General features: G+C 40.7%; 1 protein-coding gene across 3 annotated transcripts in view; it reads left to right on the top strand.

Moving 5' to 3' along the window:
- The window catches only part of TMX3 (thioredoxin related transmembrane protein 3), a 63,268-nt gene that overhangs the window by 5,981 nt on the left and 33,673 nt on the right, over positions 1 to 23,614 (top strand). For all 3 annotated transcript variants that reach the window (XM_072152305.1, XM_072152302.1, XM_072152303.1), the window contains exons 3-11: positions 4,580 to 4,619; positions 5,382 to 5,505; positions 9,794 to 9,839; positions 10,424 to 10,504; positions 11,377 to 11,476; positions 12,941 to 13,018; positions 13,680 to 13,746; positions 20,779 to 20,877; positions 23,514 to 23,571. In XM_072152305.1, coding sequence (XP_072008406.1) covers positions 5,448 to 5,505; positions 9,794 to 9,839; positions 10,424 to 10,504; positions 11,377 to 11,476; positions 12,941 to 13,018; positions 13,680 to 13,746; positions 20,779 to 20,877; positions 23,514 to 23,571 — 587 coding nt within the window. In that variant the 5' untranslated portion in view covers positions 4,580 to 4,619; positions 5,382 to 5,447. The remainder of the gene's footprint in view (positions 1 to 4,579; positions 4,620 to 5,381; positions 5,506 to 9,793; positions 9,840 to 10,423; positions 10,505 to 11,376; positions 11,477 to 12,940; positions 13,019 to 13,679; positions 13,747 to 20,778; positions 20,878 to 23,513; positions 23,572 to 23,614) is intronic.

Genomic DNA, 23,614 nt, shown 5'->3' with positions numbered 1-23,614 from the left:
CTGATGACAGGGACCCTTTAAGTCCAGCCGCATGTTATACGTATTACATACAGTATACTCACTGATGGTAGACTGTCACCAATGTAATGCTCATTCCCTCAGAGCTTAACTGGAACTGTTTTTGTTATCTTCTAGAACGTTGTTTCACAGCAAAAACAACTTTATAAAAATATGTTAATGTGACTGAGTCGCTTAGGCCTACGTCAGTCGAGCTCCTCCTGTTTCCGTCCACATAAATTATGCACGACACGTCCAGCAGGGTTATGTCACCAGCCGTCTGCAGCTTGCAGGAGGTCCTAAGGCTGGTGCCACACGTAGAGCTTTGCTGCGGTCGGGAACGAGCCGCCGGTGTTTTGCGTTAATTTAGCGCAAAACACCGGCGACTCGTTCCCGATCGCAGGCGTTTCCATAGAAACGCCGAGGCCGGCCCCGGTGGGCGCGACTTTGTTTGCGTTTGCAAGCGCAGACAAAGCGCTACGTGTGGCGCCAGCCTAAAGATGAATTTTTATGACGGGGTCGTGCATAATTTATGTGGACGGAAACAGGAGGAGCTCGACTGACGTAGGCCTCTGGCTCATTAGCATATTTTTATAAAGATGTTTTTGTAGTGAAACGGACGTTCCAGTAGATAACAAAAACGGTTCCAGTTAACCCCTAAGGTAACGCGCATTACATTGGTGACAGTTTACCACCAGTAAATCTGGTGGTAGGTGTCCTTTTAATTAGATTTTATTTATGGGAGAATTGACACACACAATAGATTTTTTTTTTTCCCATAAATATGGAAGATATCCTGGGGGCTTTATTAAGAACCCCCCCCACCCTGATGTAGGGACAAAAACCGTAATAACTGGAGCAATGTAGGCATAATTTCTTTTTCTCCCTCCCTGGTAAATTATGGGTTTTCCATATTTGTGAATAGGTTTCAGTGAGTCATGAATCTTAACACATGTTTTTTATGCCATACTTTGGCCAAATAACTGTTTGGGTACAGATTGAGGTGTAATGTGGTAACAGACAAAACCGTTATGTGATATCTTTCTACTTTATGTAGGGGAGCAGTATAGTACATCTGACCAGTATGTACCAATTACAGGGCCTCTCCTGCTCCTAGGGCTGCTTTGTGTCCTGACACCGGTGCATATAATCACCATCAGGAGAGGACCCGGAGCAGTGAGGACTTTATAGTTGTACTTGCTGCTCCCCGGCCTTCTGCGCTAATGATCGCTTGCACCAGTTATGGAAGCACTTTCTGCGGGGTGCAGGTTTACAACTCATGACTTGATATACCACATGTGACAGGTGGGTTTTGCCGAGGATTGTGTATCCCTGATCTATGCTTTTAAATTAGAAAAATTTATTCCAGATAATTCTGGGGACTTTCTAAGCCAATATGCAGAACCAGGCTTATTCCAGATGTGGCCAGAACCAGGCTTATGCAGAACCAGGCTTATTCCAGATGTGGCCAGAACCCAGGCTTTCTATAGATGACTGCTTCGAAATCTAAAAATAATGGACTAATAAATGATTACATGACAAAACAGATATACACAGTAGACAGACTGAGGTATTACTTCAAGATCGGATCCCACACACTTCAAGTATATATATTGTGGAGGATTTGGCCCAGTAGAGACCGTGGTAGCAGAGATTCGTGATGCAATTTATCCAAATTTTTGCTTTTCGTTGGAAGCTGGGCTACACTTTTTTCTTTTGCTGTTACAAAATAAAACAGCTTCTGGGTCTGGGTGCTAACTAAACAGAGTTCCTCTAACTCACCACTAGAACATAAAGGATGTCATTGCTCCAGGCACAGAGGTCAGGGCTGTTTTCTCTCCAGCCTCCTTCCAGAGACAACACTCTCAGCTCTACTCAGCGGCTTTATGCAGCCCGATTAGGCTGCTACCTCCACCTGTGTCCAAGGTGCTTGACAACACAACCTCAGCACTAAGGCCTTGCATAGTAGGAAAACCCAGGGGAAACATACCGCCCATCCACAGTTAACCCCTTCAGTGTCTCACATATATATATATTCACAGTATATGTGACCAGAGCCTTACATACGTGTGCACCTGCGCCATGTAAACTGCTGATTGTGCTGAGTCTTACAGTCCCAGAGCTGGAAATCTTTTCATGGTGGGATTTATCTGTGTGCGGTTCACTGAGTTGTCACTAGACAATGGACCCGCTCTGCTAGAATGATGAGCATGAACCTAACAATGCGTAAAGAAAGCTGCACACTGAGAACATCTTCTCTTTATAGGTGACGAAACTGTATGTCATAGGGACAACAACCGTGATATGGCAGGGAGTAGTTGTGGGAACGCTGTGAAAGTCTCCGGGGACCAGATGCTGCAATCATTCTGGGGACTTTCTAAGCCAATATGCAGAACCAGCATTATTTATAGAAAGCACTCTATAGCGGTTCCCAATATTCTTCATTATCCTTTGAAATGTTAAAGCAAAGTCTAACATCAGGGTGGGGTAGTGAAATGTGCATATATAAGAATGCCTGAATACAGAGTAGGAGCGTGTTTTGTGCTGCTTTTAATGTGAGATTGGGCACTGGGACTTGGTACAGGTGGGTTTTGACTACAGAACTATTACTGGCACCATATGGTACCATGTCTTGTGTACTGGACTGAAAGAAGCTTTATTCTTCTTATTTATAGAACATCGTTATTTCCATGGTGCTGTAGATTAAGCAGTTCACATACGTTACATTAAGACGAGAACAAATATAAGTACAAAATACAAAAACAAGAAAAGGAAGACACTGCCCATGAGAGCTGGCAATCTGTATAGGAGGATAGATGAAGTCCCAACACATGTATTTTGCTACATGTAAGCAAAAAGTACAATTCGCTTGCATTTTGCAAATGTAGAATAACATGTATGATCCACAGTGGGCATTATCTGGCTACTATAATAAGGAAGGGCTCTGCTGTGACTGTCTGGTGTCATGGAGGCATATTGGGGCAGATTTACTTACCCGGTCCATTCGTGATCCAGCGGCGCGCTCTCTGCGGTGGATTCGGGTCCGGCCGGGATTCATTAAGGCAGTTCCTCCGACGTCCACCAGGTGGCGCTGCTGCGCTGAAGTTCCCCGGAAAGCACTCAAGTTCACCGGCCTATTCCTAGTGAAGGTAAGTGCAAGCTCCGCAAGACTTTTTTTTTTTTTTTTTTTTTTATGCAGCGGTTTTTCTGAATCCGTAGGGTTTTCGTTCGGCCACGCCCCCCCCATTTCCGTCACGTGCATGCCAGCACCACAATCCGATCGCGTGTGCCAAAATCCCAGGGCAATACAGGGAAAATCGGCGCATATTGGATATGTTCGGCTAACACGTCGGGAAAACGCAAATCGGGCCCTTAGTAAATGACCCCAATTGTGGCTAATATGTGACATAAGAGCTGGTGTTTTGACTGCTGGAGGTTATGTCTGACCTCATTTAATTATTTGATCTTAGAAGAATAATATTGAATACTAATCAGGCATCAAAGGGTTCTTTACTGAGTGTAGTGAACCTGGCTCTATGAACAAAATCCATAAAAGGGGTTGGCCACTAATCACTTTAACAAGTTATGTATAAGACCCTAATAGGGTCACCTATATTATACTTCTCTTTGTAAAGTTTGACGTTCGCAGCCAGTCACTTGACTCCCAGGTAGAAGAACTTAGAACTTCTTGTGACATTCTTTTTCCTGCTGATTTTCAGCCGAGAAAGGAGGAACCATGCAGACGTTACTGTATGCACAACCCTCTGACATAACCAATTACATAGCAGTGGTTGGAGGGGTGTGCATTGGCCCCTCCATCTGCCAGAAGCCAGTACGACACGGGATGTCACAGTCCTGAGTGCTGGTGCCTAGGGGTCACGTGACCCGTGGTGAACTGCACACTTTAATTTGGGTGACCCCATTAGGCCGCGGTCACGCGTACCGCTAGGCGTCCATCATAACGCGACGCTAGCGCACAGGGGGAGGTCCTGCAATTGTTTAGCCGATCGCATGCGTTTCTCTGGAAACGCATGTGCGTTCGGGCCGAGGAGCTCCCCCTGTGCACTAGCGTCGTGTTATGAACGGACGCCTAGCGGTACGTGTGACCGCGGCCTTAGGGTCTTATACTTACCCTGTTAAAGCTTGGTATAAGTGGCCAACCCCTTTTAAAGGAAACTTACCATTTCAAATGGTAGGGGTAAGCTGTAAATACCGTTAATACAGCGGTTTATAATACTAATGAAAGTAAGCACCGGCACCATCTCACCCTGAGCTGGTGCTCGGTATTTACAGTTACACCGACCATTTGAACTGGTAGGTTTCCTTTAAGTGGATAATTGTCTCATGTTATCTGATCTGCATCTCACAGCCTGGCCTCTGATACCAGCTCCAGTAAGATAAATGCACAGTTACTCAGTGCTCAGTCATATGGATTCTCTGCTATAGTTCTTTTGAATGGCACCCTGTTCACAAATATTAAACAGTACAGCAACTAGATTGTAAGGTAAGTGTACCAGGAAAAGAAACAAAACACACTTCACAACATTTTCACAAACTGTTTTTTTTTTCTTTCTTCCTGTAGTTTCAAAGAAACCAGACAAGAGGATGTTTGGCTTGTTGATGTAAGTCTTTTCAACTTTTAACATTGTATTCTGTTGGAGGTGTAAAGCTACCATGCAATTGCCTTAAAAATTAGTTAAAATATAGGAGCAGGGCTGTGAAATGTGCATTTATATTCCAGAATCACATTGTGTTTTTTTTCTTCATTGAACACAGTACAGCCCCTCCCCTTTACTATGAGTCACTGATGTAGCAGCTTCCATTTGAATACTACAGCAGTTACTCAGAGTAGATGAGCTGTGCAGTGTTTAGTAAATAGACCTCATACTGCATTACATGATAGTGCTTCAAGTTTAGCTACAATCCTGGAATATAAATTTCTCTGGAATTTTGCCATACTAGCAAAACTGACAGGACCTTCTACTGTGTTCTATAACTCGAAGGTATATGGAATAAGAGAGCCACAGAAGTTTGGTATTCAACCCCCAAGTCCATTGAGAACTGAGCCTGTTGTATGTTCACATTTAATGGTTTACACATTTTGGAACTGTTTGTGACTTTTGGAGACTTTTGTTTTAAATAGTCACAAATTCAGTACAGACCAAACACCACATGTATAATTAAGGAAAAAAAAACAGCAGAAAAGCCAAGAAAAGTCTCAAAAAAGTCAGAAAAAGCCACACTTGCGATACATGTCCCCCAGTATGTTGAACAGTTTTTCAGAAGGTGAAGAATTCTGTTATACTTTCTGTGGTCTTTGCTGTTTGCAATGGGGTTATTAAAGGATGAAAATAAGTTGTGAACTACGTTTTATTTCCCTGTAGTTTTATGCACCATGGTGTGGCCACTGCAAAAAACTTGAACCTGTGTGGAATGAAGTTGGCATTGAGATGAGGTCAAGTGGTTCCCCAGTGCGAGTTGGAAAGATGGATGCCACTGTCCATTCAAGTAAGTTATGTGTGCACTATTATTCTGCAGATCATGCTGCAGATTCTGTACTTGGAGAGGTGACAGCTTGTGACATAAAACAGATCTTTTCCTACCACATGTGAATATGAACTGAAATATGGTGCCTGCAGTGTGGATTACACACCACAGACCTGCAATAAATCTGCCATTAGGGGAATAGGATTACATTTTTCTAAATGATTTTCACCTTTTAACAGGATTCTACAAGTTTCTTGTTCATGCAAATTTGGGTTGAGGTGACGTTTACATTGCTACCGTTTGGGGACTGCATGACCTTTTAAACGTTTTTGGATTACATTTTTTAATGTGTTTTTGAGAAATGTGTTCTGACATTTGGATGCTATTTTCTGTTGCGGTTCATCGTTATTATATTTTGATTGGGCAAAATATATATTTTTTTTTCTTGAACAGTATTTTTAGTCTCCTTAAAGTCTCAGTCCGATGGGTTCCTAGGTAGGGTTGCACGATGGATCAAAATCTCGGTGCTTATACAATACTTTCAAAGCCAGAACAGTTCAATGGCTGGTTTCTGTTACATGACTTCCACAGACTCTACACACTCCTTGTATCTCTATGCAGAGCAGATATTGGGCAGGGGATCCTTTTGAGAGATGTGTCGGGTTAGCTGCAGAGCAGGGACCAAAAGCACCCGTCTGCATGAGCCTTAAATTATACTATATAGCAGTGATGGCGAACCTTTCAGAGACCGAGTGCCCAAACTACAACCGAGATCCACTTATTTACCGTGAAGTGCCAACATGGAATTTAAAACAGTAACTTATTGCTACCTGTTCTTTCACATCTTTCAATTGTATCGGCCGTCTGAGGCCACCAGTTCAAAGAAGGAGTGAAAATTCAGACTATCATTGTCGCTTCTCTCCAGGGTCTCTCTGTAGAGGAAGAATGGTGGGTCCAGCAGTAGGACCTTCAAAGATAATGCAGTTCTGTCAAAACCTTCTCACTTTTCCCGCAGTTCCAAACAGCCAACTAAGTGTCGAATAGCGCTGAGAGCATCATCTCATAATTTGCCTGGGACTGCAGGAAGATTCAGTGTTTGGTGAACTCTGTCCTGGGGTGATGGCCTGAGTGCCCATAGAAAGGGCTCTGATTGCCACCTCCGGCACCCGTGCCATAGGTTCGCCAACACTGCTTTATAGTATAGTATTTTATATTAACATTACCAGGATAACCTTTACAACACGTATACTACACTTACAGCACTAAAGCTTCTGGAAAATCACTGGCGACCGTTACTGTTCACATGTGTTTCAAAGGAAAAGAAATGTGATCAATCAGGCTGTACCCCGCCACCAGACGTTTGCATTGCATTTCTAAACTCATTGTAAATGCCCCATCTGACCGCACCCTAAACATTCAGATAATACTTTTTTCTTTTCCTGAAAGTATCGTATCAGTATCGAGTATTGCAATACTTTTTTGATTATCGTATCACACTCAAAATTCTGGTATCGGTGCAACCCTAGTCCTAGGTACCCCTAGACCCCCTCGTCGTTCCCCGAGATGAGTGGAGCAGACGGCTGGGCATGTCCTTTCTACTCCATTCATCTCTTTGGAGATGACAGAGATTCCCAAGCGCTGACCTCCCTTTCAGTTTGCTCATACCATATACAGCAATACAACAGTATTTGGGTATGTGAGGATTTTGTTGCTCATCTGTTATAGCCCCTCTCAGGCGGACTGTAAAAGATCGGCCGGTTGACTGGCCTGGAAATCTCGGATAGACTCCCGGCTGCCGTAGCAACAGAGCACCACAGCCCGATGTCACATTTAAGGTGTTAACAGAAATCTGCTATCAAAATCCAGCATGGGAAACAAGGGACGCTTATCTCCCCAGACACCCATGCCCAGGCTATAGATGATTTTGATTCCCCAGACCAATCTATGACTGACGCTCCAGACTGGGCTGTGGCCGACTCCATCAACCAGTTGTGATTTTTTTTTTTATTTTGAGGGGAGGGAAAAACTTTTTTTTTTTTTTTTTACTTTACAGTTATTAAACTCTAGCTCCACTTAGCAGGGAACACAATAAATATATATATATATATATATATATATTAGTAGCAACCCAGTGGATGTAGGATCACAGTGATTATTGATCAGTATATACAGACATGAAGAGAGGATGCACATTGCATCTTCTCTGCATGACTATTAACCCCCTCTGATGAGGAGGCGAAAATAGTCCTATTTTGGGGAGTAAAACCGCCTGTACAAGTGTCATAGATGCTTGTACAGGTGTTATTGCAACCTCTGGTTCATAATTTTAAAACTTAGCTGAAGAAAGTTTCTATAAAAGCAGCAGGTTTGATTATTATTTTAAACAGATGAATAGAGGAACATTTGTATCGGTAATCTCTTGTTTGTAATCTAAGTGAATCTATCTCTATCCACATCTCCTGTTTATTTCAAAGCTGTATGCTTTATCCAGAAATGTCACCATCTGCTTCTGTTGCGTGAACTGAATCTGCCAAGTTTATACTGAGATACGTGGAAGACACAGTCACAATGTAAACTGTGGTTAACTCTTGTTGTGCTACATTGTTTCATTTTAAATACCGTCTATACTAGAGTATAAGCCTAGGTACCTAATTTTAACACAAAAAAACTGGGAAAACCTATTTACTCAAGTATAAGCCGAGGGTGGGAAATGCATTGGTCACAGCCTCCAGCCTCGGGTCTTTGTGATCGGCCAGCACACAGAATGACGTCAGCCGCATGCTAACGTCATTGTTTGTGAGCCTCCGGCATTGCAAGGAGACCCAAAGAGGCATTGGAGAATCGTAAGCAAGAGGAGGATCTAAAAGGTGAGTACAGTGTTCATTTTTTTTATTTAATCATGTATAAGCCGAGTTTTTGTGCTGAAAAACTCGGCTTATACTCTAGTATGTACGGTAACAGGTAGGTACAGTAAACTTTCCAAGTACAGGTGGTCCCCTACTTAAGGACACCCGACTTAGATGACCCCTAGTTACAGAAAGACCCCTCAGCTCACTGTGACCTTGATGAAGCGCTCTGAATGCTTTACTATAGTCCCAGGCTGCAATAATCAGCTGTAAGGTGTCTGTAATGAAGCTTTATTGATAATCCTTGGTCCCATTACACAAAAAATGTTTAAACTCCAATTGTCACCAGGGCACAATTTTTTTCTTGTCTGGATCTACAATTATAAAATATACAGTTTTGACTTGCATACAAATTCGGCTTAAGAACAAACCTATGGAACCTATCTTGTACGTAACCCGGGGACTGCCTGTACTATTTAGTACTAGAAGACTTGCTGTGGTCTCTTCTGCTTTGTACTTCCGACTACAGGGTAAATGTCACAGTATAAGAGTGACAGATGTTACATGAGGATAGATATTTCTCGTTTGGGGATTAGTTTATACTAACATGAGTAGAAAAGAGATTAGTATTGCTATAATGTGTTGGCAGCAAATCTCTGACCTTCCAGCTGCTGTGAGGTCCCACCATAAAACCTTTTAGAAGAAGTTGAGATTTTGATCCATTTCAGACTTAAATCTTTGGTATCTGCTCTGCCTGTTATATAGGTAACATCGCCATGTCCTGAAACAAATGTATAGGTCTTCTTCCCATAAATGCTGGACAGATATTAACCATATCGACCTAGCTACTGAGGTCATCTACTGTATGATTCCGCCCAACAAAGAGATTCCCTAAGCAACTTGCTGATGCACTTGAGATTCATCTGTAGTGTCTATTATTTTAAGACGCATAAACAGAATAGTGCTACCTTATGGCCAGGGCTGTGGTCTCGGAGTATTACATTCATCATAAGATCCTGGCAGGATGATTGTTCATGGACAGAACAACGATTGTTCATGGGGTGGGTGCCTACCCCACATGGGTCCACCCTTGATCTGTATATTGTGTGTATGTGTCCCTTGCCCTCTGTTATTCCTCTAGGTAATCTGCAATACTTGTTTGTAAGCAAATACCTTCACTTGTTTTGGGGACTACACCCACTATACAGGCTTGGGGCTCATTCAGACAGCCGTCTATGGGGATGTACATGCTGCCGCAAATTTGCTTTGATTTGTTTTAATTCTCCTAATGACGTGTCATTTTATGCTTTATACATTTTGGTTTGTGTTTCCTCTTTTTTGTGATGTTGTTTGAATTAAGGGACCAATCTGTTTGATCAGGTGGGGTTACATTGTGTCCGTCCCCCCTATAACTTGTATCGGTCTTTATGTACAGTAATTTGTCACAATCTTTTTATCTCCAGGCATTGCTTCAGAATTTGGGGTTCGTGGATTTCCAACCATAAAATTGTGAGTATTACTGTACAGGGAGGCAGGGTGGCTGAGTAGGTAGCACTTCTGCCTTGCAGCACTGGAGGCCTGGGTTCAAATCCCACCCATCTGCAAAGAGTTTGTATGTTCTCTCCGTGTTTGCGTGGGTTTCCTCCCACACTCCAAAACATAGTGGTAGGTTGTTTAGATTGTGAGCCCCATTGGGACAGGGACAAGCTCTGTGCAGCGCTGCGTAATCTGTGTGCGCTATATAAATAAAGAATTATTATTACTGTACTGTAGCAGTGTTAGTACACATTATTGGTGTCCTGTATACCTCCTTATATTATCATTAGAGCTCATTGGATAATTTCCATTTTCAAAAGTTTTAGAATAAAAGGGATATCTGAAATAAAGGAATCCTGTACTTTTTCCCTTGTTTCTGACACCAGGTCATGATTCATGTCAACCCCTCTAACAGCTGACCATAAGATATGTATATAGATGATAAAGACTATGAGCTGCCATTAGAGCTGTCCATCAGTGGCTTTCTCCCCTTGAACATACTGCTTATTATTTTAGGGAATTTCCTAATCTTCTTTTGTTTTTGTTTTTTTGCACAGGTTAAAAAGTGATATGGCCTACAACTATCGTGGTCCTAGAACTAAGGAAGATATCATTGAATTTGCTAACAGAGTTGCTGGGTAAGTAGGAGATACAATCCTTTTGCATTCTATTGTATTGTACAAGTATTTTATTGTATTTGCAGGATAGCAGCTCATATTGACATTCAGTTTAAAGGTAATCTGTCACCGCGGCCTGTTTTTAGTTTCCACCATAGCCAATGCTTAGCACATTCCCAAACAGTTTATTAAATCAGTCAGGCTCTTTTCAATAAAAAAAGATATTTTTTTTTATTAAAGTTTACTTGTACCTCAGTCCTCCTGTGTCCCACGTCTAGTGAGGAGCGGTTTCCCTGTGGGTGGGGGAACAGCTGTCCTCAGCCAGGTTAAAACCAAAAATCGCCCATCTTCCTCATCTGTCCTCCCTCTCTTCTCTACTCTCTTCACATTGATCAGCACATGAGCCGCTGCCAGTTTGCATGTCTCCCAGTCTAGCTACAGAACGCATACTCAGATTGATTTGGAGACAGGGCGGCTGGCTCTACATCATGTAGGTATGTCTGCATGAAGATACTGACAGCGCAAGTGTGGGTATTGCCTTCTGTGGTTGTCAAGAAGAGGAGACATAGGGAAATCCATCTTTTGACTGTCCTCTAATAACTGAAGTAACCCTAAAATAAACCCCCACATACCTCGCATGTCATGTTTTCCTCTGCCCTGTTCTGGCTACCAATCAGCCTTTGTAACTTTCCTGGCTTCAGTACTTTCTGTTTTTACTTTTGCATTCCAGGGGTTGTGTAATGAAATCCAATGAAACACTGAAAACACTCACGTTCATTCTACCTATGACACCTAGCCATGTCCTGTCAAATGTCATTGTTTCCTGGGTACTCGTTCTACATGGCTATAAATACACATTTTGTGTCATTTGAACATACGTTTTCTGTTTTAAGGCCATTGATACGACCGCTCCCAAGCCAACAGATGTTTGATCACGTGCAGAAGCGTCATAGTGTACTGTTTGTGTATGTTGGTGTTGAATCAACCCTGAAGGTAAGACATTGCATTTTTTAGTTTTGGTAACTATTTTTCCTTTCTGCTCTGAACTGTCTAGTAAGCATGCATTTACACATTTCACATATTTCATGCATTTTGGCAATGATGCTTCTCCAGACACATATTCTGATGCAATTGATTTTTAACATGTTACATACAAAGATGCTATTTTTTTTAATCTCATGGATTAATTGTAATCCAAATATTAGCCTCGTTTATGATTAAATGCAAAGGAGATCAAAAGTGGTGCAACACCTCGGTCACCTTAACCTTGTCAGATCTGTATCCACGGTGAAGTCTGTCATGCATGCAGTCTTCTCAGGAGAGCTATGGCTTCTCATGCAGACCTGCAGAAAATTGATGTCATATACACTCAGGTTGATAGAATGTGTCACATTTACAGTATGCAAATCCAGCAAAGTGAATGCTCCTAATGTGTAATGTGCAGAGACAATAATAAGCAACAGAGATACAAATGTTTCCACCCTTACCTCTGATTTTATTTGGTCAAATTTTGTAATTTCTCAGTAAACAAGTTCAGTAGCCTTCAAAACCCTTGGGAGGCGATTCACATAACAGCTGGGTATCCTCACATACAGATTTTATATCGAACAATTTGTCATGTAATACAATGCAATATTGCAAAATGCTAGAAATAAACCTCACCGAGCTGCAATACATAACGCAAGGCACATAGACAAGTAGCAGCCATGCAGTGCAGAGCTGTGTAATCACACATATAAGTGATGTAGATTTAAACACATTTTCACTCTGTTACAAAGCATAGTCTGCTTTACCGCTTAAAGAGAACCTGTCATCAGGAAGGTCACATGGTGACAGGTTGCAATAGCCTCTGGCATGTTGATTTCCAATATGCTTTTGTGGGGGATCTGAATAATTCCAGTGCCTTTTAATTGTTTCTTTAACATTACAGTGTATGGTGAGTCCAATTCTCATTACACTGTGTGTTGGTCCTCTGTGTATATACGTACAGTAAAGCTAGGGATACATAGCTATTTTAAGATGTGACATAATAGCAAAGACATCTTAGTGTAGAGCAACAACTGATGATTCTTCTGATTTTATCAGGTCTCTGGAATTTTTGATGTGGTCATAGCAACTTAACCCACTATTCACGTTCATAAATTGGGATTAGTGCAGCCATACATTTACTACATTATTCAGCCACTCAATCTTGTGTCCTGGCCAAAGGTGCTGTTTGCGCTAGCCTAAGATCTTACCAAGTCAGTATTTCTGATAGTCTGCAGGGAGGGGGGAAACCTTTATGACTTGATTGATGTTGTACTTCTCCTCTAGTCATATGGAAATAAAGTTTTGTTGTTCATTTATTATATACCCTCTCTACTGTTTGCTACAATGAATGAGGTTTTCTAATTGTATTGTCTGGAATGTGGAGAGGATTTTTGCATGTTCAATGTTTGACAATGTTTCTTTCCACAGGAAAAATTCATTGAAGTTGCTTCTGAACTTATTGTGTATACATACTTCTTTTCTGCTTCAGAAGAGGTCTTACCTGAGGTAAAGATCTACTTATATCGTTTAGAACCAAGAATGACCTCATATTTCACCTAAATTTCGAGATTAAAATAATGGGCAGAAGTAACCCTAAACGCTGCTATCAGGATGCATAACCCATATGCATAGATTAGCCTGCATGTCCGCATTGGTCTCGTTCTGTTCCCGACACAGGAGAGCATATCCAATCACTGCTGTGCTGTGTTCAGTGAAAAGATCTCAGTGCCACAAAATTCTCTGGTCTAGACTGTCTATTGTAATATGAACATTTTAGTTTATACATTTCAATATAGTAAAATATTTTGCTGCAGTCCTTAAGGTATTGTGTTTTTGGGTTCTTTCTAAAAAGAGCTCAGTAACACATGTCATGATTCTTTGTGAGATTATTTCCCCCTTTACGCTACTTGGGGTGGAGGGACGTCGTGAAGGGGGGGGGGGGCACAACCAGCGGTGGACTTAATGTTTGTGCAGAATTGTGAGCAAACTTCCTTCCAGTTTGATGTATCGGGCAGGACGGGGACCATCACGGAACGCTGGCATATGATAAATCCCCCCCCCCCATACAATCACTGGTGGCCTGCTCTGGAGATGTACAAGCCAATAACGGTCTGCCTGGATTATTTTGCACATGACTATTTTATCTTATTTTGTTTCTATCTTTTAGTATGTCACTCTAAATGAGGTCCCTGCTGTCTTGGTGTTTAAAGACTCCACCTATTTTGTTTATGATGGTGAGAACTTTATTTTATGTGTTATATCATTTTGTGTAAGGTACTCTGTAAGTATACTGATAATGAAAAAGCTATCAATCTCGACTCTCCAAGGGCTCCTCTTTGTCATATGCCCATGTCAGGTAATGGAGAAGAGATTACTTTATACATCTGGTACTTGGTAAAACTGTACTTGCTGTTTGTTTAGATATCAAATAGAGTTGCAGCCTGGCCTATTGCTCACACTGTACCATTTATGGGCACCCATGAAAAAGAAACCTCACTATTTTTTTCCCACACAAAAGTACTAGTATGAAATGATTTTAGAAGGAGGAGGCCACAGAGATCAAATAAGAAGATCACTGCAGTCACAGTGTCTAGATCTATGAGTAAGTGTTCCTGGTTTATTATTCTTGCTTCAATCATTGGCCTCCATATCAGTCTAAAGTGAACAGACCTCAGAAGACTTTCAGATACAATGCACATTACTGGTGAATGAGCAGAAATAAAGCAAGCCTTGTAAGAAACTTATTTATCACTCAGATACTTGCAGGGGTGGCGGAGTATTTGAAGGACATCCAGCACCAGGATGAAAGACTGTATGCACATGAGCCGGAGGGGATCAAGGCTCCATTAACACCTATGAAACCCGGAGTCCCTTAGGCTTATTTGCATACAGTTCTTCATCCTGGTGCTTGATTCCCCTTTAAAATATTATTGGAGGAGGAGGAAAAGGAAGAAACTAAAGAGGTAGACAGGTCAGAGAGGGAGCAGTCTATGTTGGTGGGTGGTGAAGTGGGTGATAATTGGGGGAGTAAGCCAGTGGATATGGAGATCCACAGGTTACAAAACAATAATGAGGACATACACTCACCGGCCACTTTATTAGGTACACCTGTCCAACTGCTCGTTAACACTTAATTTCTAATCAGCCAATCACATGGCGGCAACTCAGTGCATTTAGGCATGTAGACATGGTCAAGACAATCTCCTGCAGTTCAAACCGAGCATCAGTATGGGGAAGAAAGGTGATTTGAGTGCCTTTGAACGTGGCATGGTTGTTGGTGCCAGAAGGGCTGGTCTGAGTATATCAGAAGCTGCTGATCTACTGGGCGGAAAAAGAAAAAACATCCAGTGAGCGGCATTTCGGTGGGCGGAAATGCCTTGTTGATGCCAGAGGTCAGAGGAGAATGGGCAGACTGGTTCGAGCTGATAGAAAGGCAACAGTGACTCAAATCGCCACCCGTTACAACCAAGGTAGGCAGAAGAGCATCTCTGAACGCACAGTATGTCGAACTGTGAGGCAGATGGGCTACAGCAGCAGAAGACCACACCGGGTGCTACTCCTTTCAGCTAAGAACAGGAAACTGAGGCTACAATTTGCAGAAGCTCATCGATATTGGACAGTAGAAGATTGGAAAAACGTTGCCTGATCTGATGAGTCTCGATTTCTGCTGCGACATTCGGATGGTAGGGTCAGAATTTGGCGTCAACAACATGAAAGCATGGATCCATCCTGCCTTGTATCAACGGTTCAGGCTGGTGGTGGTGGTGTCATGGTGTGGGGAATATTTTCTTGGCACTCTTTGGGCCCCTTGGTACCAATTGAGCATCGTTGCAACGCCACAGCCTACCTGAGTATTGTTGCTGACCATGTCCATCCCTTTATGACCACAATGTACCCAACATCTGATGGCTACTTTCAGCAGGATAATGCGCCATGTCATAAAGCTGGAATCATCTCAGACTGGGGGTTAATGCAGGGTGATGCAGCAGGGGTTAAGCGGTCTCCCTCTGCCCCTTCTCCTTCCCTCCTCAGGCAGGGTGTTATTCCTGTGGGGTTCCCTGTGGCTCCTTTTCTTTCCCCAGTTACAGGGCTGTCAGGTATGGGGGATTGTTTACTGATGATGATTGCCTCGTGGTCGGCACTATGGCAGCTCCGGTCTCTCCGTGCTAGGGGAGGGCAGGATGGGCACAATGTTAGTTGTGGTGCCAGGGCACTTCAGGAGCCAGGGACCCTGTATACTGTGTGGGAAGGTGCAGGAAATTTCTGGGGATGGAGCTATTAAACACTGGTAAATGTACAGTACATCTTGTCTGTAGTACATTTCTGTATAAGTTCATATATAAGGCGCACCGGCCTATAAGGCTGAAAAATACGGTACATGTTGCCAGAGCACTCATCCCCCTCCTCCCTGCTTTCTCTGCACTCTCCCCTTCCCTCCGCCAGCTGTAATATTGGTGCAGCACAGGATATAATTCCATCCTCAGAGGCTTTGGGTGAGAGAAGACCTAGCGAATTCATTATATCTTAGTTTTGTGGAGATGTACTTGAGTTTCAGAGCACAGTGGGCTCTGTTGAGTTTTAGTTGCATGTAGTATTGGCATTATTAGAATAAAGATGGCTTCTAGGGTTAGGATCTCTCTCATTGCTGTACAGTATTTATGTTCAGTATGTCCGTACATATCATGTAGGGCAGCAGATTGTGTGGTCATAGCAGATGTGAACAACACTGTCATATATGAAATGAATATGCCATTCCTCTACTACTATATATTATAAGCATCAAAGCCAAAGAAGGAGGAATGCATTATAATATTAATGAAAAATATGCTCAAATTAAAAATATCCCTGAATTACACCAAATAAAAAAATACTTAAAGCGGTATTCCATGAATAAGGACAATTCATATTCGAATGGGTCATTTAAATATAAGCTGATGTAATTAGTTGGGGTTTTTTTTGGTTCCCCATAGCAGAAAAATGCTGTGGACATACACTATAATGAAGAATTAAAAAGTTACTGGCCTTTAATCAGGCCATTGATTTTGTCCCTGTGGAGGAGACACAGGACAGAAGATGGCCGCTGGTCACATGTCCACATCACATGTCCTGCACCTGCCTGAGCACGTCATGTGATCATCACTATGTTTGGCTGTAGTTGGTTGGTTGCAGTGCATCCGGTATGGCCAGTGTTGTGGTGAGACGTCATCTCGGTGAGGCAACGTGCAGTGATGGTTACTATTGGAACAGAGTAGGACAGTGTGTTAGATCATCACTGGGAGCAGAGCAGGAGGAGGAGTTACTGCAGGATCATGAGAGTTGTAGATGACCAACATCTGTGAGATAACTTCTCCTACTTTAGAAAGCCCATAAAATTTTGTTACTCGTAATGACACAGTCTCAGCCAAGGAGCAGACAGGAGTGGTGGTTGGATGATGATTGGACCACTAGTAATCCTCACTCACCGGTGTAGGTGGGAGTTAAATTTAGAACCGGCAGAATTATTGTATGGTGGTCGGTTGGGTGATATTTCTTCTCATGTGATGTCTCTGAGGAGAGAAGTAAGTATGATGATAGGGGGCGGGCGGTGAGCTTGTGTTTCACTCATCCACATCCATGGGCTGTTATTCTCACCCTGCAAAACACCATTTCTTGTACAGGTAGATGGTAAATGATGGGCTTTTCTTTTCAGGGAATTGAGCATATAGTCCTTTTTCTTTTTTCAATTGTAAGAGCACTTCATTGATGTTATTGTCCACCATGTGTGGGTGGAATGGTAAAATGTCTTTCTTTAAAAATATGAACTCAAGTTTAACTTTGTCCCATATAGTTGTTTCCTCCTGTTTTACATTCTCTGGAAGATGAAATTGAAGTTTCTTTAATGTATCTATTATGTCGGCATTACTGCAGTAGATCTGTAGTTTCTGGCTTCTCCTATCAGGCTGGTTTATAACCTGAACATTTAATGTTACTTGGCACCGGCACCAGTACCATAAGAACCTGAAAAAGAAGTTAGCTAGTGAATAAACACAAATTCACATTCTTCTCTATGTACATATAACAACCAATGTCCTATGTAATAGCATAAAAAACCAAAAGCTATATTGTATAAGTAAAAATCAAAAGTGTTTTACATCCAGGGCAATGGTTGTTATAAGTACAAACATTCTCTATACGTCTGGTGTGGCCCCACCTAGCACTAGAGATTATTAGTACTTTTCCCAGTCTGGCCCTATACATTTGTATTTATATTTTATATTATTTATTTTACATTTTTTATTCTGCTAGACAACAGGTATTATGGTATTTTATACATTCACTGTATGCAACTTTTGTCTAGATGATTTGTAACTGCTATAAGCGCTGTTGTTTTTAGTCTGAGGTTCATTCTTGTTCATGTACATTGTATTCATTTTATAAATCTCCTATAAATACTATAAAATAGCCTCATAATCTCTTTAGTAGATGACAGGGCCAACTATTGTTCCTTATATATTACCTGACGTTAAATCCATTTCATCCGTTTACCTTCTCGGCACCTTTGCAGAAGCACATCAGCACCCCCTTTATATCACTGGTGGGCACATCAGTCCAAGACCTGTCACTCTTGTTTTTTTTTTTTTTTTTTTAAATCCAAATCTTTTTTTACTAAAATATTTTCAAATTTACCCATGAAGTCTTACCAACACAAACCCATACAAACAAGAAAATCCCTCCTCCCGAAGCAGTAGCACTAAACACAGACCGTGAATGACATGCATCATGTGGTCCAAAGAGTTGTCAGACGTGAATCAGTAATAACATCAAGAAGTCCAAAGGGATGTCATACAATATGAATTGTTATGCCATGTTGTAATACATAGAAGCTTTTATAGCATAAAGATGCATAGGAAAAAGCATAGTTATTTATCCACAAAGATTACAATTACAGGTGGACGCAGAAGGAAGGGTAGCATTAGCTATCCAAAGGCCCGACTTTCTCGAATAGATTTACAACATACCCCTTTTTTCAGGTCTGACATAGAATTCATCCTAAAAAAATAAATGCTTTAAATGCGCCCCCTCACTTCCACACCTAGAACATACATTATAATCCCTAAATCCCACCGTATGCAGCCAGTTGGGGGTTGCCTTTCTAACTATGTCTTTAGCTGCCTGCCCCTCTGTGCACCTCCTAGCAAAGCAGTATATATTTAAAATATACTGCAATAGTGATATCACACAAAATAAAAAAGAAATTAAGTAAGCACAAATGTCCAAATCTGCACTTTTCTTCCTAGCATTAAAATTTAAATACGTGACCAAAAGGTGGGCTGCAGAAAAAAAGAAACTTGCCTTCTACTGCGCTCTTGTTGGACCGCGACGACATTCATCTGTGTGGTGCCCCTGTTTGTTTACAGAGGCAGACGCGCTCCACTCAGACTACTTCTGCCCGCCTGGCACGCCAAGTGGACAAGCCAGGTAGGTGGAAGTAATCTGAGCAGAGCGTGTCTGTCCCTGTTAACAAACTGGCATGGCTCGGATGGCAGCGTGGGACAATGGGAGCACCGGAGGAGGCAAGCATAACGGTTTGGTATTTGATAAGTGGAATCCATAAAAGAAAAGCCTGGGAGACAATAAAAGAATAGAATAAAACAAATATGGGCGACATATAAAGTAAAACAGACACAAAAGACTAATAGCAAGTATCTAAAAATAAACATTTCTATTTCCCAATTAAAAAAAAAAAACTTTTACACTATAAACATTGCCATAGTTGCCCCTTTTCCCCCCAAGACTGCAAAGAGGATAAAAGCAACATTGTTTGTATCCTATACTTTTAATGATACCTTGTGTGGTACTTACACAATTAGAGCTGTTATGATAATGGAAATCACATTTATGGATAATTTGATCCTGGTGTTCATCTTGCAGCCGTTACCTGGATATTATGAAAACCCATCACTTGTGCCTTCCTTTATGTGATGATTTTTTGTAGGCGAGTCTTTACTGAGAAATTGAAACTTGTATTCTAGAAAGCAGCACATACGGATAATTGCTGTGACAGTGTGTTTGTTGTTCCATTTCAACAGCTTAAATAATAGTCAGTATGGTTAATGTTTATTAAGCACAAATACTAGAGTGAAAAGTTAAGTTGATGGAAATTCTAGGGGTTTTTTCCTAAATGATCCAGAGGAAGATAGAAATTGTGTATGACACATGGCAGTGGACTATAAAAGGGGAAACCATTAACTTGTACACAGGTGTTTCACGAATGTGTAATAAAAAAAGTTCTTTGAATTCACTGCAATAATATGCTATTGAAAATATTTTCCTTCACTTACTGTTTTCTAATAATCTGATGTTTATTCTTTGTCTAGTTAATAATTTAAAATTCTCTCTATTGTCATGAATTCCATGATGCTTCATGTCTCATGGCTTGTTGGTAGTATTGTGTGATTATTTTTTTTCTCTATAAAAATCTAAGACCATAAGTAGACAGTCAGAAGGATGAACTTTAAAAGGTTTTTTTCGGGATATTAAAAAAAAAAAAGCTATACAAGGCTTGGGGGTCTATTAAAACAATAAACATATAATTATTGCTCTCCCGCTTCCTCTGTTTACAGAAATCGGCAATGCCACATTTAATATTCAAAAAACCATGTTTTGCTAAGGGTGATGAGAGGTTTGGGCTTGTAGATTAATGCAATCCATCCAATATGTAGAAGACAAATGACTATAGTTATAGGAATATGTTAGAACTTGCCATATTTAATAATTAGTAGAAACACCCCTTTAAGGGGTTGTCCACTAATAATAAACATGACCTGGGCAAGTATAAGACACTAATCTTATTTGCTTTGGTGAAGTTTCTTAATAGTCAGTGGGAGCCACAGGTCACCGGCGGTAAGATTCAGGACTTCCTGCGATGTTCTACTGGCTTCCGACAGAGAAAGAGGGCAATGTAGTCAGAACTGTGTGCCAAGGACATGCACATACAGCAATAAATGTACAGCCCCAGTCATCCGCTGACAACAGGTCACATGAGAAACTTTACCAGGGGATAGTTATGCTGGAGGGGGAGTGCATACAGTAAATTTTTTGTTATTCTGACTATTTTAATTTTGTGTTCATTTTTTTATATTACAAAATTGCAAATGTGGATATTTCAATATAAATTCAAATGGTTTAACATTGTTTTCCTAAAACACCTGTATAATAATTTAATCAAACCAACAAATCATCTTGATATGCTTTGTATTCATGGGTGTTTTCTCATTTCTGTTTAGAATATGAAGATGGTGATTTATCAAGCTGGGTTAATAAGGAGAGGTTTGAGGGTTACCTTCATGTCGATGGATTTACGTTGTATGAGCTGGGTGACACAGGTAATAAATCTATGGAATATACTGCCTGGCAAGCATCTCATAACATGCTTGTGTGTGCTGATTTTATATTTTAGTTGGTCAAGCAGTCCCCGGGTTATGAACAAGGTTCTGTAGGTTTGTTCTTAAAGGACATCTACAACCAGGATGAAAGACTGTATGGAGCCTGGAGCCCCATCTGGCTCATTTGCTTTACAGTCCTTCATCCTGGTGGTAGGTGCCCATTAAAGCATAACTGTCATTTCAGATGATTTTTGATATTTTTGGAGGAGGGGGGAGTTGGAGTGTTGTAAAGATTTTTCTAATATGCTTCATTAAGAAATTCTGCTTTGTTTGTAAAGAAACCGGCTGCTATGTGCCCCTTAGTTACATTCTAGTTACTTCTATGTTGCTAGGGCAAATCTGTCTACAGGATTGAAGACTGGTCTCTATCCACTCTCTTTTCCTGTTTGTTACACGGCTGTGAGTGTTAATTCTTTCTCCTCTCTCCCTGACAGTATTTTCAAATATAAAGCTGAAAGTGAGATGTTTAACCACACACAGGGAGATTAGATGTGAGCTCAAGCAGCCTCCGTAGGCCCTCGCTGTACAGGCTGGAATATCTGATCTCTATGGGACGGAGTAGATTCATTTTTTATCTTTACAAACTAAGCAGAATTTGTTTAAGAAATATATTAGAATAATGTTCACCACGCCCCCCCCCCCCCCCAACAAACACAATCTAAAAAATTATTATGAATTATATTAATTAATTAATTTTAAAAAAATTATAAAACGGGTCCCATTTGTAAGTGTAGTCCCTGTGACAATTGTATTTTCAAAATTTGGGGTTTTGATGACATCAGGGATTATCAGTTGATCATTGCAGTCAATTTAGTATATTACCACCATCCAGAGAAGTTTACTAGAGGTCAACTTGTAACTAGGGTCGTCTGTAAGTCAGGTGTTCTTAAGTTGAGTCCTCCCTATATTGTATTTATGATATCTTAAGGAAACTTTGAATAAATAATTAGATTTTTATTTATTATTAATATTTTGGAGATAGTCTTTTGAACTCTCAAATATCTTAAATAATGTGATTGAATAACAACACTGGGTCACCACCCTGCTTTTGGTGCGCAGATGGTGTATTTTTCAATACAAGAAGGTACCTGGGCTGCTCCCAGAAATTCTGGGGTCCAATATAGACAAATTTTAAAACTTATCATCTTACATGATAATACAACCATAACTATAATTTTTTGGAGCAAAATATTCCATATTTCCATTGAAATATTTATATTTCACATACCCATGGAATTATATGTTTCGCACTACTAGATTTACCAAGCAGATCTACAGAATTATATGTTTCGCACTACTAGATTTACGAAGCAGATCTACAGAAAAGCAAATCTTGACTTTAAAAAAAAGATACTGACAACCTGATAACTGATGAGACCCTCCACGCTGTGCCCACCAACACAAATTTGGAATGGAGACCCCTTATAATCCGGTGCGCCATATATATGAACCTAGATGTTTTAGCAGGCATTTATTGACGGTGCGCATTATAATAGTCCGAAAATACGGTAGGTTTAGTATATAAAAATGACCCCTGCATTTATCAAACGTGCATTTTACAAATATCAAAAATATCATTATCAATATTCTTACATTGCTCCCAGCCACACATGACAAGAGATACAGACCAAACGATAGGCATAACTAATAAAAACAGCCACCAGTGAAAATAATTCTTTCATTATAATGCACATTTCATGGGCTGAATTGTCCCTTTTAAGCAATTTGTACTCATCTTTTAACAAATCTCAGAAAAGCTTAACCTTATCATAAAAATATTATATAATTGCATAGAATTATATAATTACTTACATAGTGCCACATTGAGTATTCCTATACTTGTTACATACAAGAGAGGTTCTGTATGTTTTTTTTAAAGTTGAATTCGTATGAAAGTCGGAACTAGTATAATTGATCAGACAAAGTATTTTTCCATCCCTGTGACAATAGAATGTTCATAAATTTGGGCATTGTAATAAGGATTAACAATAAAGCTTCATTACAGACATTTTTGATAACTTTTATGTTGACCATCACATCCTGGGGCTAAAGTAAAAAAAAAAAAAAACAGCAAAAAAAAAAAACCTGTAAGTCAGGTATTCTAAAGTCAGGGACTGCCTGTCAATCCACATACAGGCGGTCCCCTACTTAAGGACACCCGACTTACAGACAGCCCATAGTTGCAGACAGACCCCTCTGACCTCTGGTGAAGCTCTCTGGATGTTACTATAGTCCCAGATAGCAATAGTCAGCTGTAAAGTGTCTGTAATGAAGCTTTATTGATAATCCTTGCTCCCATTACAGCAAAAAATGTTTAAACTTCGATTGTCACTGGGGACAAAATTTTTTTTGTCCGGATCTACAATTATAAACTATACAGTTTCGAATTGCATACAAATTCAACTTAAGAACAAACCTCCGGACCCTATCTTGTACATAACCCGGGGACTGCCTGTATTGACTATGAAAGTGTGATTGCTTCAGTAGTCGGGAGGCGAGTAACATTAGGATCCATATTCATGTTAAATTCTAAAGTACTGTCCACTTAATAGTATAAATATAAGTATTTTTTGTAGGAAAACTTGTGGCTGTCGCTGTTATTGATGAGAAGAATAATTCAGTGGAACATACTGGGTAAGAACATTCAATGACCTCCCATTCCCAATTTAATGCATTG

The sequence above is a fragment of the Engystomops pustulosus genome, chromosome 5 (assembly GCF_040894005.1).
Source record: "Engystomops pustulosus chromosome 5, aEngPut4.maternal, whole genome shotgun sequence".
Classification (NCBI taxonomy): Eukaryota; Metazoa; Chordata; class Amphibia; order Anura; family Leptodactylidae; genus Engystomops; species Engystomops pustulosus.
Note: the sequence above shows the minus strand (reverse complement) of the source record. Positions and strands in the feature narration are given on the sequence as shown.